Raw genomic sequence first — 14,273 nt, 5'->3', positions numbered from 1 at the left:
TATTGTGTGTGTTGTGATGTCATGTTGTGGCCAGCAGGGGGCAGAACAGACTTACAGTGGGGCTGATGTTGTGTGCCTCCAGCAGGGGGCAGTCCTGGTCAGGTCAGATTCAGGACCCCAGGTAAGCCAGAGAGAGGGGCGAGAGACATTCACAGACAGCAGCTTTCAGAGGGAGAGCGAGGGGCCACATGTTGACCTGCGCTTTGCTGCAGTTACAGTAACATCACTGTTCACACACACACACACACACACACTAATCCTCTTTAATCTGCTGCCACACTGACCCAAATGTCTGACCACACCTGCTGCATCAGGACACGCCCCCACCACCCTCAGCCAATCACATCACAGAACACAGAGCGCTGCTGTAAGTGTTGTGTTCATACTAATGGCCAAATTAATGTTGTGTAATGTTGTTAAGTTCAAGTATGTATTGTGTGTAGTAAGGATACAGCGGTTGTATCCTTCCTTCCCACCCTTCTTCCCTTTCGTCCTTCCCCATTCTTTTATTTCCTTTCCTTCCTTCCTTTTGTCGTTCTCTCATTTACCAGTTATGTACTTCCTTCTTTCCTTCCTGTTTCCTCCATTCACTTTTTCTTTTCCTTCCTTCACATGCTTCCTCCTTCCTTCCTCTATTCCTCATTTTATCTTTTGGTTTCCTTCACATTCATTTTCACTCCTCTTCCTCCCTTCCATCTCATGCTAAACCAACTCCCCTTCCCTCCTTCCCTCCCTCCTTCCTTCCTTCCTTCCCTCCTAAGCTCCCTCCCTCCCTCCTTCCTTCCTTCCCTCCCTCCCTCCTTCCCTCCTTCCTTCCCTCCTTCCTTCCTTCCCTCCTACCCTCCCTCCCTCCCTCCTTCCTTCCCTCCTTCGTTCCTTCCTGCCTTCCTTCCCTCCTTCGTTCCTTCCTGCCTTCCTTCCCTCCCTCTCTCCCTCCCTCCTTCCTTCCTTCCCTCCCTCCTTCCCTGCTACCCTCTTTCCTTCCTTCCTTTCTTCCCTCCTCCCTTCCATCCTTCCTTCCCTCTCTCCCTCCCTCCTTTCTTCCTTCCTTCCTTCCTTCCTTCCTTCCTTCCTTCCCTCTCTCCCTCCCTCCTTCCTTCCTTCCCTCCCTCCTTCCCTGCTACCCTCCTTCCTTCCTTCCTTCCTTCCCTCCCTCCTTCCCTCCTACCCTCCTTCCTCTCTCCCTCCTTCCTTCCTTCCCTCCCTCCTTCCCTGCTACCCTCTTTCCTTCCTTCCTTTCTTCCCTCCCTCCTTCCCTCCTACCCTCCTTCCTTCCTTCCTTCCCTCCTACCCTTCCTCTCCCCTTCCTTCCTTTCTTCCCTCCCTCCTTCCCTGCTACCCTCCTTCCTTCCTTCCTTCCTTCCCTCCCTCCTTCCCTCCTACCCTCCTTCCTCTCTCCCTCCTTCCTTCCTTCCTTCCTTCCTTCCTTCCTTCCTTCCTTCCCTCCCTCTCTCCCTCCCTCCTTCCTTCCTTCCCTCCCTCCTTCCCTCCTACCCTCCTTCCTCTCGCCCTCCTTCCTTCCTTCCCTCCCTCCTTCCCTCCTACCCTCCTTCCCTTTCTTCCCTCCCTCCTTCCCTCCTACCCTCCTTCCTTCCTTCCTTCCTTCCCTCCCTCCTTCCCTCCTACCCTCCTTCCTCTCGCCCTCCTTCCTTCCTTCCCTCCCTCCTTCCCTCCTACCCTCCTTCCTTCCTTCCTTCCTTCCCTCCCTCCTTCCCTCCTACCCTCCTTCCTCTCGCCCTCCTTCCTTCCTTCCCTCCCTCCTTCCCTCCTACCCTCCTTCCCTCCTACCTTCCTTCCTTCCCTCCCTCCTTCCCTCCTACCCTCCTTCCCTCCTTCCTTCCTTCCCTCCCTCCTTCCTCCTACCCTCCTTCCCTCCTACCCTCCTTCCTTCCTTCCCTCCCTCCTTCCCTCCTACCCTCCTTCCTTTCTTCCCTCCCTCCTTCCCTCCTACCCTTCCTTCCTTTCTTCCCTCCCTCCTTCCCTCCTACCCTCCTTCCTTTCTTACCCCTCCCTCCTTCCCTCCTTCCCTTCGCATCCAGCTGCACAGAAAACACATGACAAGTCAGTGGATTCACACAGCAGCCTCCCTCCCCCTCCCCCTCTCCTTCTCATCATCCTTCCTTCTGCGCAGACTCTGCCTCCCCCCTTCCTCCCTCCTTCCCTGCTACCCTCTTTCCTTCCTTCCTTTCTTCCCTCCCTCCTTCCCCTCCTACCCTCCTTCCTTCCTTCCTTCCTCCTACCCTTCCTCTCCCCTTCCTTCCTTTCTTCCCTCCCTCCTTCCCTGCTACCCTCCTTCCTTCCTTCCTTCCTTCCCCTCCCTCTTCCCTCCTGACCCTCCTTCTCTCTCCCTCCTCTCCTGCCTTACCATTCCTTCCATTCCTTCCTTCCTTCCTTCCCTCCCTCTCTGCCCTCCCTCCTTCCTCCTCCTTCCCTCCCTCCTTCCTGTCCCTCCTACCTCCTTCCTCATCGCCCTCCTTCCTTCCCTCCCGCCCTCCTTCCCTCCTACCCTCCTTCCTTTCTTCTTCCCTCCCTCCGTCCCTCCTACCCTCCTTCCTTCCTTCCTTGCCTTCCCTCCCTCCTTCCCTCCTCTACCCTCGGCTTCCTCTCGCCCTCCTTCCTTCCTCCCATCCCTCCGTCTCCTACCTACCCTCCTTCCTTCCGTCCTTCCTTCCGCCCTCCTTCCCTCCTACCCTCCTTCCTCTCGCCCTCCTTCCCTCCTTCCCTCCCTCCTTACCATCCCTACCCTCCTTTCCTCCCACCTTCCTTCCTCCCTCCTCCTTCCCTCCTACCCTCCTTCCCTCTTCCTTCCTTCCTCCTCCTTCCCTCCTACCCTCCTTCCCCTACCCTCCTTCCTTTCTTCCCTCCCTCCTTCCCTCCTACCCTCCTTCCTTTCTTCCCTCCCTCCTTCCCTCCTACCCTCCTTCCTTTCTTCCCTCCCTCCTTCCCTCCTCCCTTCCATCCAGCTGCACAGAAACACATTACAAGTCAGTGGAGTCACACAGCAGCCTCCCTCCCCCTCCCCCTCTCCTTCTCATCATCCTTCCTTCTGCGCAGACTCTGCCTCCCCCCTTCCTCCCTCCTCCTCCTCCTCTGCCTCATTTCATGGAGGAGCTTCACATCTGCAGCACTGCCTCTCTCTCCCGCTCTGCGAGGGTTCCTGTTTGAGGAGGTCATCCGTCAGTCAGTCAGCCGCTCAGGAGGAGAGGAGGAAGACGAGGAGGAGGAGGAGAAGGGGGGCGGAGGAGGAGGAGGAGGTGTAGTTTGTGGCGGCCGCATCTGCATGGCGGGGGGGAGGCGACGCTCGGCTCGGCTTCACCATGATCGCCGTGTCGTTTAAATGTCGCTGCCAGATTCTGCGCAGGGTGAATAAAGGTAGAGAGACATTGACCAATAAGCGGGAGGGAGAGAGAGAGGATGTGTGTGTGTGTGTGTGTGTGTGTGTGTGTGTGTGTGTCTGTGTGTGTGTGAGTGTGAGTGTGTGTGTGTGTGTGTGAGTGTGAGTGCACGGTCGAGAGACATTTCGGTGTAATCTGCTGACATTGAGAAGAGAGAGAGAGAGCAGGTTGTTTATGACTAGCCAGCTGTGTGTGTGTGTGTGTGTGTGTCTGTCTGTTTGTGTCTGTGTGTGTCTGTGTGTGTGTCGAACATGATCTCCTGATGGATCCATTCAGTCAATGGCTGCAGGTAGCTTTGGACGAGAGACACTCAGAGAAAGAGAGAGAGCATCTCTTTTCATGAATGTAATATTCATGGTGTGTATTAACAGGGGAGAGTGAGTCAGGAGGAGAAATAAGGGCAGAGAGAGAGGGTGTGTGTCAGGGGTTGTGCTGTTTGTGTGAATCGTCAGGTGTCTGTGTTGTGTGTATTTTTGTGGTGAAACTTTATTCACAGTCTGGTGAAATATGACGTCAGTGTCGCTTCAGCGGAGTTGATCAAACGATCAACCATCTGTGAGTTTCCTCTGATGTGAATATTTCTGGGATGTTTGAGACATCTTTCTGTTATTTCGAAAGGATAGGAGCAGTAAAATGGGGAGGGGGATGAAATCAGTCTGATCTGACACAGCTGAACAAAACGTTTAACAGGAGAAACTCAATGATATGAAGTCGACCATTCTCACAGTGAAACGTTTACTGGTGATGGTTAAACTGATTAAAGACCTGCAGAGTCTGCACAGCGTCTGGAGAGCTTTTCCTTTTCTGTGATGGTTTGAGTTTGAGTCGTGTTGTTTTTCCTCCTTAAACTGCAGACTCAGCTGATCTGTCCGATCTGAAACTGACCTCAGTGATAAACTGATCAGATCTGGAGCTCTGCTGCTTTATCCATCCTCATCCTCCATCTTTGATGGTGACGTATAGAGTCACGTCTCCAAATCGGACGCTCCTATTGGCTCCTCTGGGTGATGTCACAGTCTGAGTATGTTGTGTTGACAGGATAAAGACAGTCAGATATTTGGAGCTGATTTTTCATCATTACTGAGCAGAACTCCTGATCAGATAAAGATAGAAACGACCCAAACACATGAGAGGAACTTTTCTGTGTTTTTGGTTTGTTCTTGGTTTCTGTTTTCCTTTTTCAGTCACACATAGAATTAGCTCTTAGAAGTCAGTAGACTGACTAATCCTCCACATTCAGGCAGGTGGAGTAAACAGCAGCATTAAACGGTGTGTGTCTGTCCGTGTAAGCGCCACATACTGAGGACTATAAAGTCTTTCAGTGACAGAATGAGGACAGAATGGAGTCCAATTTGAGGGTGGAGAGTTGATTTTAGGGTCAGTTCTTCAGTTTTGATGGTTAAAAGACTAAAGAGTGAGTCCCTGCACAAAGACACACACAGATGTCTCGCTCAAACTACTGAAGTTGTTCGTTTTTTTGTGAGATGTTGTTAACTCACTTTATCTCTTTTTTTGAAAAGCAGTTCAGCATTAATATAACTTGAAAAACAAAACTGATGGTAAAAGAAAATGACTGATACTGACAGATGAGATGGATCTGTGGCATTTCACGAAGAATCTGCATTAAAACATTAAAACAATATTTTGTCTTCAAACATTTTAATTTAATTCTGATGTGATGTCATTTATTTATTTATTTATTTTATTAAAAACTCACCGGTAACGGTCGGACCGACACTGTCCTGGTAATTAACAGGGAAGTAATAACGAGCCTGTAGGAAATAATGAGGAAAGTTTCCTATAAACAGTGACAGTGTGAAACAATTACAGCTCAATAAAAAAGTATTTATATTATATAACATTATATGAGAGTGAGTAAAAGGGCGAGAGACAGAAAGACACAGGGAGAAAGAGAGAGAGAGAGAGGCTGGTGTCCTACATCTGGAGGAGGAGGAGGAGGAGGAGGCTTTCATCTCCAGTTAGCCATGGTGTGTGTGTGTGTGTGTTTGCCTTTCTGTCTGTGTGTGTGTGAGCTCAGCTGTCTGAACCAAACGAGAGAGGAAAAAAAAAGATGTGGAGCAGATTAGAATAAAGTAGAGCGAAATGAAATGGAATCAAACCGACGAGTGGAACAGAACGATCACGGGCTGCCGTTTAGAGCTCAGGTGGGAGCGAGGACGGGATCAAACCTGTGACGTCGGGGCTAAAGTCACATCATCACGCTAACACCGCTGAAGCCAGCTTAAAGTGGAGCTGTGGCTTAGTCCAAACCAGGCTCATGTTTCCTGAACATGTCAGCAAATTCAGGACCTGTAGACTCAGTCACACCTGTCTCAGTTTAGACCTGGACTACTTTAGGCCCAGTTTAATCTAGACCTGCTAAAATCATTGTATTTGTTTCTTTATAAACACAACAGCGGAGAAATTTAACAAAGCAAAAGTCTGATTTAATTTCCTGCTCAGGCAAAGTGCTGATGCTGCAGAAAGAAAAGAAGTCAAAATATTCAGATCAATAATACTCAACGCCTTGATGTTCAACGGAGGAGAAAGTGGTTTCTGGCTTAATGGGACTCTGGGTCGGACCTGAATCATTAAAGGTTTATGACATCATCAGAATCAGTGATGAAGGATGGCGACAAGACCTCGCCTTTCTCTGCTCTGTCTCACATGAAGTGATTACCCATGGGTGGTGGTAATTAATCCTAATTAATATTGATCATCAGGTTTTATTTCCTGCTGCTGATTTATAGATTACCTTTGTGTCAGAATTCCTGCAATTTCATTTCATGAAACATCATCCAATTGAAGCACGCGCTCAGCTGCATGACATCACTGTGGCTCGCTCAGCATTTTTGTTAGACGCCTCGTGTGTGATGACATCATCGTGGGTGAGTTTGGGGGGTGGGCTCCCAGCAGGCTGCTGCGATTGGCCCAGGCTTAGCTGGACCACAGTGTTCTCCACTGGGATTGGTCACTGGACTGATGAAGTCATCGCTCTGTGGCTGAGAGTGTCTTTTTATTCATGAGCTCAGACTGCAGCAGCAAACCAGACAGATGACTGATGAGGAGGAAGGGTCGGTGTTTCCGTCCTCAGACCTTCCTCAGGTGCTGCAAGACGATGAGCTAACAGGCTATCACTGGTTAGTTAGCCTGAATTACAGCAGCTCATCTATTAGCCTGAAGGAGTTTGCATCTTTATTTCTGAAATGTATTTTTGTAGAGGACGCTCTGCCCTGTCTGAGGATGGTGAGTACAGATGCATGATGGGAGCCTGTCAAGGACATTTAATTTAGGAACGACTTTGGCTGGAAGATACTGAAATCTGTGAGGTTTGTTTGGACTCAAAGGTCAAAGGTCATTAAAGAATTACGTCTGACTTGGCTTTAATTGGAGCTGTGGAACCAGTAAACAGAATGGTTGAACCTTCAATGTGGTTTGAAGAACTGATTCAGGCTCTTCTTCATTCTTTGGAATGATTGGCGTCTTTGGTTGAAACTTCTGATCCAATATGAAAACCTGGAGGCGGTGAAAAACCATTTAAAGACAAACTGGGAGATGTTTGTCTCCGTTAGCTCCAGAGCCAGTGTGTTTTAATAACTGTCGTATGCTGCTTTGTTTCAGATGAGGGGCCGTACACGAAACACTCTGTCGGGTCGAGACCTCCAGATGGAGCGCTGGCCATCAGGAGGCAGAGTATACCAGGTAACACACACCTTTGTGTTGTTATACTCTCTTTATTTGTTGTTTTTATGGTCTGTTGGTCAGATGACTCCACCAGCAGAACTAATAAGACACTGATGAAGATAACAGCTCTGAAAATAGAACACACAAACACACTTGGCTGAGGTTTTGGATCATTGTGACCTGAAGGAAGATGCTTCAGTTGCAGTCTCTCTCCTCCCACCTGGAGCTGGTGGCCTTGTTAGCGCTTCCCTCTACGCTCAGAACCGTCCAACACGAACATCCAGTCCAAGCAGTTTAAACCAGTTAGAAGAAGTGATGGTTCTTCAGTCAGACAAACCACAAACCAGTCGATCAGCCAGTTGGCTGACGTGGTGGCGTCACATCATCAGTCCAAAGGTGCTCCTTCCCTTCACAGGACCTTCAGATCCTGGTCTTGAACAAGTTAGGAAACTTGGTAGAGGTTTTGATCCAGCTACAGGACTGGTAGAGTTTGAAAACCAGTATCAGCAGAGATGGATTAGAACTAGTTAGATTACTTGGTAAAGCTTGGAATCAGAAAAGAGCAGTTTGTTGTCTGATCTCCAGTTATGGAACCAGTTAAAGTCAGGGTTTGATTTTGGGACCAGTTAGAGAAACTGGAGAAGTTTATAGGAACTGGTAGAACTTTGGAACCAGTCAAGAGAGACATGCAGCTCTGGCTCTGAAGCTCCACTAGTTCCTCCATGACCAGCCACCACTGGGAGCAGCCCAGAACCATTTGGACAAACTGGTTGAGCTTGTAAATCAGCCTTCAGAGATTCAGAGTCAGAAGTGAAGCCACCAGTGATCATCGTCACAGTTGAGTTTAAATCTACCGACTCTGCTGCAGACACTTTAAGATTAAAAGTAAAACTTGAAATCAACAGCTTTTCCCGAATCTCCTCTCAGTAACGTGACGTTTCTGCCATCATCGCTGCAGGAAACTGGTTCCTCTGTCCTTTTTTTTTTTTTTTCAGGATGAGAGATCTGGGGCTTATCCTCTTTCAGATAGTGAGTCTGTGCAGATGTTAGACAAAAGGTGAAGAGAAGACTGTAAAGCATCTTTGGAGGAAGAAGATGAAGATGGGATGACTTAATCCTGTCAGAATGAAAGAGCGACGCCTCCACTGATAATTAAAATACGACATTTCAATAAAATCCTGCCGTTTTATCACTTGAGGACTCGTCACATCAGTCTGCACTGTGTTACCTCCCTCCCTCCCTCCACCCTTCTCTGCTGCTGAATATTTCAGGCCTATGATCAAATATAGATGGAAAACTCCACTTTTGTCTCCGTCCAGATGATTATTTCATTTCTGTGTCAAAGTCGAAGAAAATGGAGGAGAGACGAGGAGGATGAATAAATGAAACCAGGAAATAAGCGAGTGTGAATGATGCCATCTCGGACAATCACGTGTGCTTGTGGTTGTGATGTAGATGAGTTTCGGGGCTGCTCGGTGGTGGAGCTGATGAAGAAGGAGGGCACAACGCTCGGCTTGACGGTTTCAGGTGGAATCGACAAAGATGGCAAACCCCGGGTATCGAACCTGCGACAGGGAGGCATCGCTGCAAGGTGATATGCCACTTTCTTTTCTACTCTTACCTTATAGTTTTCCTTTTTTTCTCATCTCTGTTCCTTTCATTTTTCTTTTCTCTTTCCTTTTCTGATCAATTTTTTCTTTCTTTTCTATTTCTAGTCTCTTAACAGTTTGTATAAATTGGTGAGCTCTCACTTTTCATTTAAAATTCAAACATGACCGTCTGTTCAAAAAGCGTGATGAGCTTTGAAATGCACCATTACTGTTTGAGTCGGTGAAGGCATCACAGATGAAAAGGTCAAAAGAGCAGACTGGTTTAAATCTGTCACAGTGAATAAGTCCAAAACAAGTTAATGTGTCATGGAGGATAAAACTGTTAGTGAGATGGAATAGAGTTTGGAGTTCAAAGGTCAATTCACATCCCAGTTCTTCAGACCGGTCCAGAGTCAGGGTCTTGATTTAAAGCTGGCGGTGTGTTTCAGGAGCGACCAGCTGAACGTGGGTGACTACATTCGCTCCGTCAACGGCATCAACCTGGCCAAGTTCAGACATGACGAGATCATCAGTCTGCTGAAGAACGTCGGTGAGCGCGTCGTCCTGGAGGTGGAGTACGAGCTGCCTCCTGTCTGTAAGTACAAGCCACTGAACACAACTTGATTTAGAATTCTTGATGAGACGAGGTGAGAAAACCAAGTTGAGCTGATTATTTTCAGTGTTGCTCCATTAATGATTATCATGCTGATTATTTTCTTACTTTATCATAGTTTTGAGTATAAAATGTCAAAACGGTTAGCATCTCTTTGATATTTCTAAATAAAATCCTCTGGTCTTCAGAGGATTCAAGCTGCAGTGAGTCAGAGCTGATGTTGATGTTGGTGTTTGTGTGTTGCAGCGGTGCAGGGGTCAGGGGTCATGTTTAAGAACGTGGAGGTCACACTGCACAAAGAAGGAAACACCTTCGGTTTTGTCATTAGAGGTGAGGAAGACTCAGTGTGTGCTTTAAAATAAAGTAAATAGATGAAAATACACTACATGTTTTCTGCAGGTGGAGCCCACGAAGACAGGAACAAGTCTCGGCCCATTGTCATAACAACCATCAGGCCTGGTGGACCAGCTGACAGGTGAGCGACCTCTGACCTCTCTGGCTTCGGTGTCCTCATGTGAATGATTTGATGTCTAGTTTTCTCTCTCTCTCCAGAGAAGGGACTGTCAAACCGGGTGATCGGTTGCTCAGCATTGATGGGATTCGTCTCCATGGCAGCACGCTATCAGAGGCCATGAGCATTTTGAAGCAGTGTGGGCAGGAAGCTACACTGCTGATCGAGTATGATGTCTCAGTGATGGGTCAGTCAGTCTCTGTGTTCGTGACTTTAATGTCTAATATGGCGTTCTAGTCATATTGAGAAAAAATGAGAAAATAAATCAGGACTCAGCATTGAGCCCTGTGGGATACCATCTGAAATCTGAGTCAAATCTGTTTCTGTTTATCAGACTCTGTTGCCACGGCATCGGGGCCGCTGCTGGTGGAGGTTGCCAAGGTGACTGGCTCCAGCCTGGGCGTGGCTCTGTCCACCTCCATGTTCTGCAGCAAGCAGGTGATCATCATCGACAAGGTGAAACCAGCCAGCATAGCAGACAGGTATCTGACCTTTGACCTGAGGGGGGCCATTATGTGGTGACGTGGTCTGTGTCCGGCACCTGGCCAACTCATTCCACCACCAGGCCCATTTAACCTCTTCCTGTGTGTGCAGGTGTGGTGCTCTTCATGCAGGAGATCACATTCTGTCTGTTGATGGGAAGTCGATGGAGTTTTGTTCTCTGGCTGAAGCCACTCAGCTGCTGTCTGCCTCCTGTCAAACCGTCCGAATGGAGATCCTGCCACAACATCAGGCCCGACCGGCCCTGAACGCACCACAGCACGGTATACACACATAACGAAGACCCCCTGGCCATGAATGCACCACGGCCCCTGAACATCCTGATACAGACGTGATTGTAGACGCAAAGATTACATAAAAACATGTAATCTTAAAGCTGTGATACAGCAGCTGACCTCTGACCTCTGACCTTTCCTTTTGTTTTAACCATAACTACTTCCTCTGTGTGTGTGTGTGTGTGTGTAGTCAAGGTGCAGCGTAGTCCCCGCCCCCTCCCCTGGGAGACTGGAGGCTCCGCCCCCATCCTCCCCCCCTACCACTACAACACGTACCACCCTGACCAATCAGCTGCCAGATCGCACAACCGCCATACAAACAACCCTTGTACGTCCACCTCTCTCTCTGATGTTTTATTTTGAAAAACAGACCTTCACTCCTCTCTCTCTCTCTCTCTCTCTCTCTCTCGCTCTATTTTATTTTGAAAAGCAAATCTTCACTCCTCTCACTCTCTCTCTGCAGCTCTCGGCCACTCGTTCTCTCCTGGCTCCATGTCAGCTTATAGTCTCTCGTCCCTCAACATGAGTACTTTGCCCAGAAACATGTATCCCACAAGTCCACGGGGCACACTGATGCGAAGGAAGGCCAAAAAGAAGGACTTCAAGAGCTCCTGTGAGTCTGACCTCTGACGCCTGACCCCTGACCCCGGCTGCGTTCCTTCCTGACTCTGTGTCCGTCTCTGTCTCCATCAGTGTCTCTGGCGTCCAGCACTGTGGGTCTCGCCGGTCAGGTTGTTCACACAGAGACCACTGAGGTGACGCTGTTAGGCGACGGCATCATGGGCTTTGGGCTGCAGCTGCAGGGCGGCGTTTTCGCCACAGAAACGTTGTCCTCGCCGCCGCTCATCGCTTACATCGACCCTGACAGCCCCGCAGAAAGGTGAACACAGCAACACAACACGGTGTGGTGTGTCTCCAAAGGCCTTCCTGCACTCTGAACTTTTGGTGTGTGTGTAGGTGTGGCATCCTGCAGATCGGTGATCGGATTTTGTCGATAAATGGAGTTCCTACTGAAGACTCCACTCTGGAGGAAACCAATCAGCTGCTCCGAGACTCGTCCATCACTGCTCAGCTCACACTGGAAATCGAGTTTGACGTGGCAGGTACACATACGCGTACACACACACACACTGACATCATACAGTATATATCGTGTGTGTCTGTGTGTGTCTGACACTGTGTTGTCTGTGTTCAGCTCTCTGACTCTGTCAGACTCTTTGTTACTCTAACTTGCTCCAGTTATTATAAACAACCACCTACGCCTGAAGACAACACATGTTGTCAGTGGTGACTCACACTCACTCACACAAACACGCACACACACACGCACACAAATAGTGAATGACTATTCTCAGATATCACTGATGATAATCACAGGAAACTCAGAGCTCAGATGACAGTCTAATTGTGTGGTGTCAGTTACACAACTGACTTCTCTCACCCACTTTTCATCACTATCTTTGTCATGTTTGTGTTGAATTGTAGTCACAACCTGTGTCTGTTAGCTGCTTATGGTTGGTTGTGTAACACTATGTTGGACATTTGCTGTATTTTTATTGGAACTGGAACAAAAATAACAGAAAGAATCACAAAGCTATAGAAGGGAAGATTGTGAAATGGACTTAGAAATGTTTCAGCTACCAGATTCAGGTGTTTGTAGACGAGAGCCTTCAGGGTTTCGCTGTCTGGTCTCTCTGTGCCTCAGAGTCCGTCATCCCCAGCTCTGGAACCTTCCACGTGAAGCTCCCAAAGAAGCCGGGCGTGGAGCTGGGAATCACCATCAGCTGTAAGTAAAGAGAACTGCGTACGTTGGACCAGTAAAGACCTGGTCCGGTGGATCTGGATTTCTGCTGTATGCATTCATCTGCATCCTGGTTTTTGTTTTTGTAATGATTTATAATGAAACATTCAGCCTCATGGTGTCTCACACACTTACAGCTTTGATTCAGATCTCCAGAACCAGCAGAGAAAAACTTGGTCCTGGTCCTGTTTGAACTTTTCTGTGTGTGTTTGTCTGCAGCTCCATCAAACAGGAAACCAGGTGATCCTTTGATCATATCTGACATCAAGAAAGGCAGCGTCGCACACAGGTACGGACACACAGACACACACACGTCAGTATCTGATAGAATAAACTCCAATATGAAGGCGTCAGCTGTGTTTAAGATCGGTCAGCTGAGGTTGGCTGGTTAATTAGGTTAACAGTTCAGAACTGTGTATGTGGTTTGTAGGTCATGTGTTTTGGTGTGTGAAGCAGAAAATCGTCTGTTGTCGGACCAGCTGTATCGTGTGTTTCTGTCAACTTGTGTTTTTCAGGACGGGGACGTTGGAGCTCGGAGACAAGCTGCTGGCCATTGACAACATCCGTGTGGAGAACTGTTCGATGGAGGAAGCTGTCCAGATCCTGCAGCAGTGCGAGGAGCTCGTCAAGCTGAAGATCCGCAAAGACGAAGACAACTCAGGTTTCACGTCTCCGTTTATTTCAGTTTAGTGCAGTTTGCCCTGAACTCTACCTGTAAACATTTGTCCCACAATGCACTGCAGAGGGAAATTAAGGATATCCTGGAAAGACCTTTCTAAAAAAAATTCACAAACCCTCAAAACTTTTTCAGAACGTCCTGAAGGACACTTAATACATCACCTTTAAAAACCCCAGAACTGATTCTAAGAGCTTTCAGACAACTTCAGTTGTTGATGGTGGACGAGGTTCTCGGTGTCACTCTGACATCATTTCACCTTGAAATAAAACCTCCTGGAATCTTTTCACTGACCCCAAGAACCTTCTCAAGATTTAGAAAACTCAATCCGTTACGTCTTTAGGTTTCTCAATGACAGCACTGATGTCCATATCGTGGATCTCTAGAACTTCCTGAAGAACCCTGAAAGCTTCATTATTTACTAGAACCATGCACTTTCGGGCTGGTGAAGTGTTTTTTCTGCCACAGTCGATTCCACTTAAAGTCAATTCATTGTGCGGTTTTTGATGGTTTCAGATGAACAGGAAGTGTCCGGCAGTATCATCTACACGGTGGAGCTGCAGAGGTACGGCGGCCCGCTGGGAATCACCATCTCAGGCACCGAGGAGCCGTTCGACCCCATCATCATCTCCTCACTGAGCAAGGGGGGGCTGGCTGAGAGGTGCGCACATCCACATACAGCTAATTTTTTTCTGGAGCTTCCTTCTGCCTTTATTTTGGCTGACAGCTGACAGCAAACGGGCAGAGAGAGAGAGAGAGAGAGGGAGTGAAGTGACCTTACAGCATATCGAAAAGATTTAAAACAGACTCTGGTCCGGTTGTTGAACAAAGAGGAGAAGAGCAGACTCTTCAGGTCAGGATGAAGCAGAGAATGTTGCCCTCTGCTGCTCATTATGAAAAATTACCAGCATTTACGATTTGAGATGAATTTCAACCTGCGTCCATGAAGTCGTTTAGCTCAGGACCTGCACCTGGACCTGGAGCATCTGGCTCAGTTAAATTTGATCAGATGAATGTTCAGATAAATAATTGACAACAAGCACTGACTGTCCTGAGCTCTCTCTTTTTATTGACAACAGAAAACTTGAACTGAGCCTAAACAACAGCTGGAGCTGGTTACACAACAAAGTGACCCACAAACACCAAAATGATGACCATTCAGAAGCAGTTTTGGTTCAGATCAAATTTTTTTTATTTACATTTGATCTGAACATATTTACATTTACCT

General features: G+C 48.0%; 1 protein-coding gene across 1 annotated transcript in view; it reads left to right on the top strand.

Moving 5' to 3' along the window:
- The window catches only part of grip1 (glutamate receptor interacting protein 1), a 28,538-nt gene that overhangs the window by 6,322 nt on the left and 7,943 nt on the right, over nucleotides 1–14,273 (top strand). Inside the window, exons 2-17 of the mRNA XM_029495519.1 lie at nucleotides 7,017–7,097; nucleotides 8,535–8,670; nucleotides 9,118–9,263; nucleotides 9,528–9,611; nucleotides 9,681–9,756; nucleotides 9,834–9,979; nucleotides 10,127–10,274; nucleotides 10,387–10,556; nucleotides 10,759–10,896; nucleotides 11,032–11,181; nucleotides 11,262–11,448; nucleotides 11,526–11,671; nucleotides 12,274–12,354; nucleotides 12,589–12,658; nucleotides 12,885–13,030; nucleotides 13,562–13,706. Coding sequence (XP_029351379.1) covers nucleotides 7,017–7,097; nucleotides 8,535–8,670; nucleotides 9,118–9,263; nucleotides 9,528–9,611; nucleotides 9,681–9,756; nucleotides 9,834–9,979; nucleotides 10,127–10,274; nucleotides 10,387–10,556; nucleotides 10,759–10,896; nucleotides 11,032–11,181; nucleotides 11,262–11,448; nucleotides 11,526–11,671; nucleotides 12,274–12,354; nucleotides 12,589–12,658; nucleotides 12,885–13,030; nucleotides 13,562–13,706 — 2,050 coding nt within the window. The remainder of the gene's footprint in view (nucleotides 1–7,016; nucleotides 7,098–8,534; nucleotides 8,671–9,117; nucleotides 9,264–9,527; nucleotides 9,612–9,680; nucleotides 9,757–9,833; nucleotides 9,980–10,126; nucleotides 10,275–10,386; nucleotides 10,557–10,758; nucleotides 10,897–11,031; nucleotides 11,182–11,261; nucleotides 11,449–11,525; nucleotides 11,672–12,273; nucleotides 12,355–12,588; nucleotides 12,659–12,884; nucleotides 13,031–13,561; nucleotides 13,707–14,273) is intronic.

Source organism: Echeneis naucrates, chromosome 23, assembly GCF_900963305.1.
Source record: "Echeneis naucrates chromosome 23, fEcheNa1.1, whole genome shotgun sequence".
NCBI classification, from domain to species: Eukaryota; Metazoa; Chordata; class Actinopteri; order Carangiformes; family Echeneidae; genus Echeneis; species Echeneis naucrates.
The sequence above is the reverse complement of the archived record's forward strand: the minus strand, read 5'-3'. Positions and strand labels throughout refer to the sequence as shown.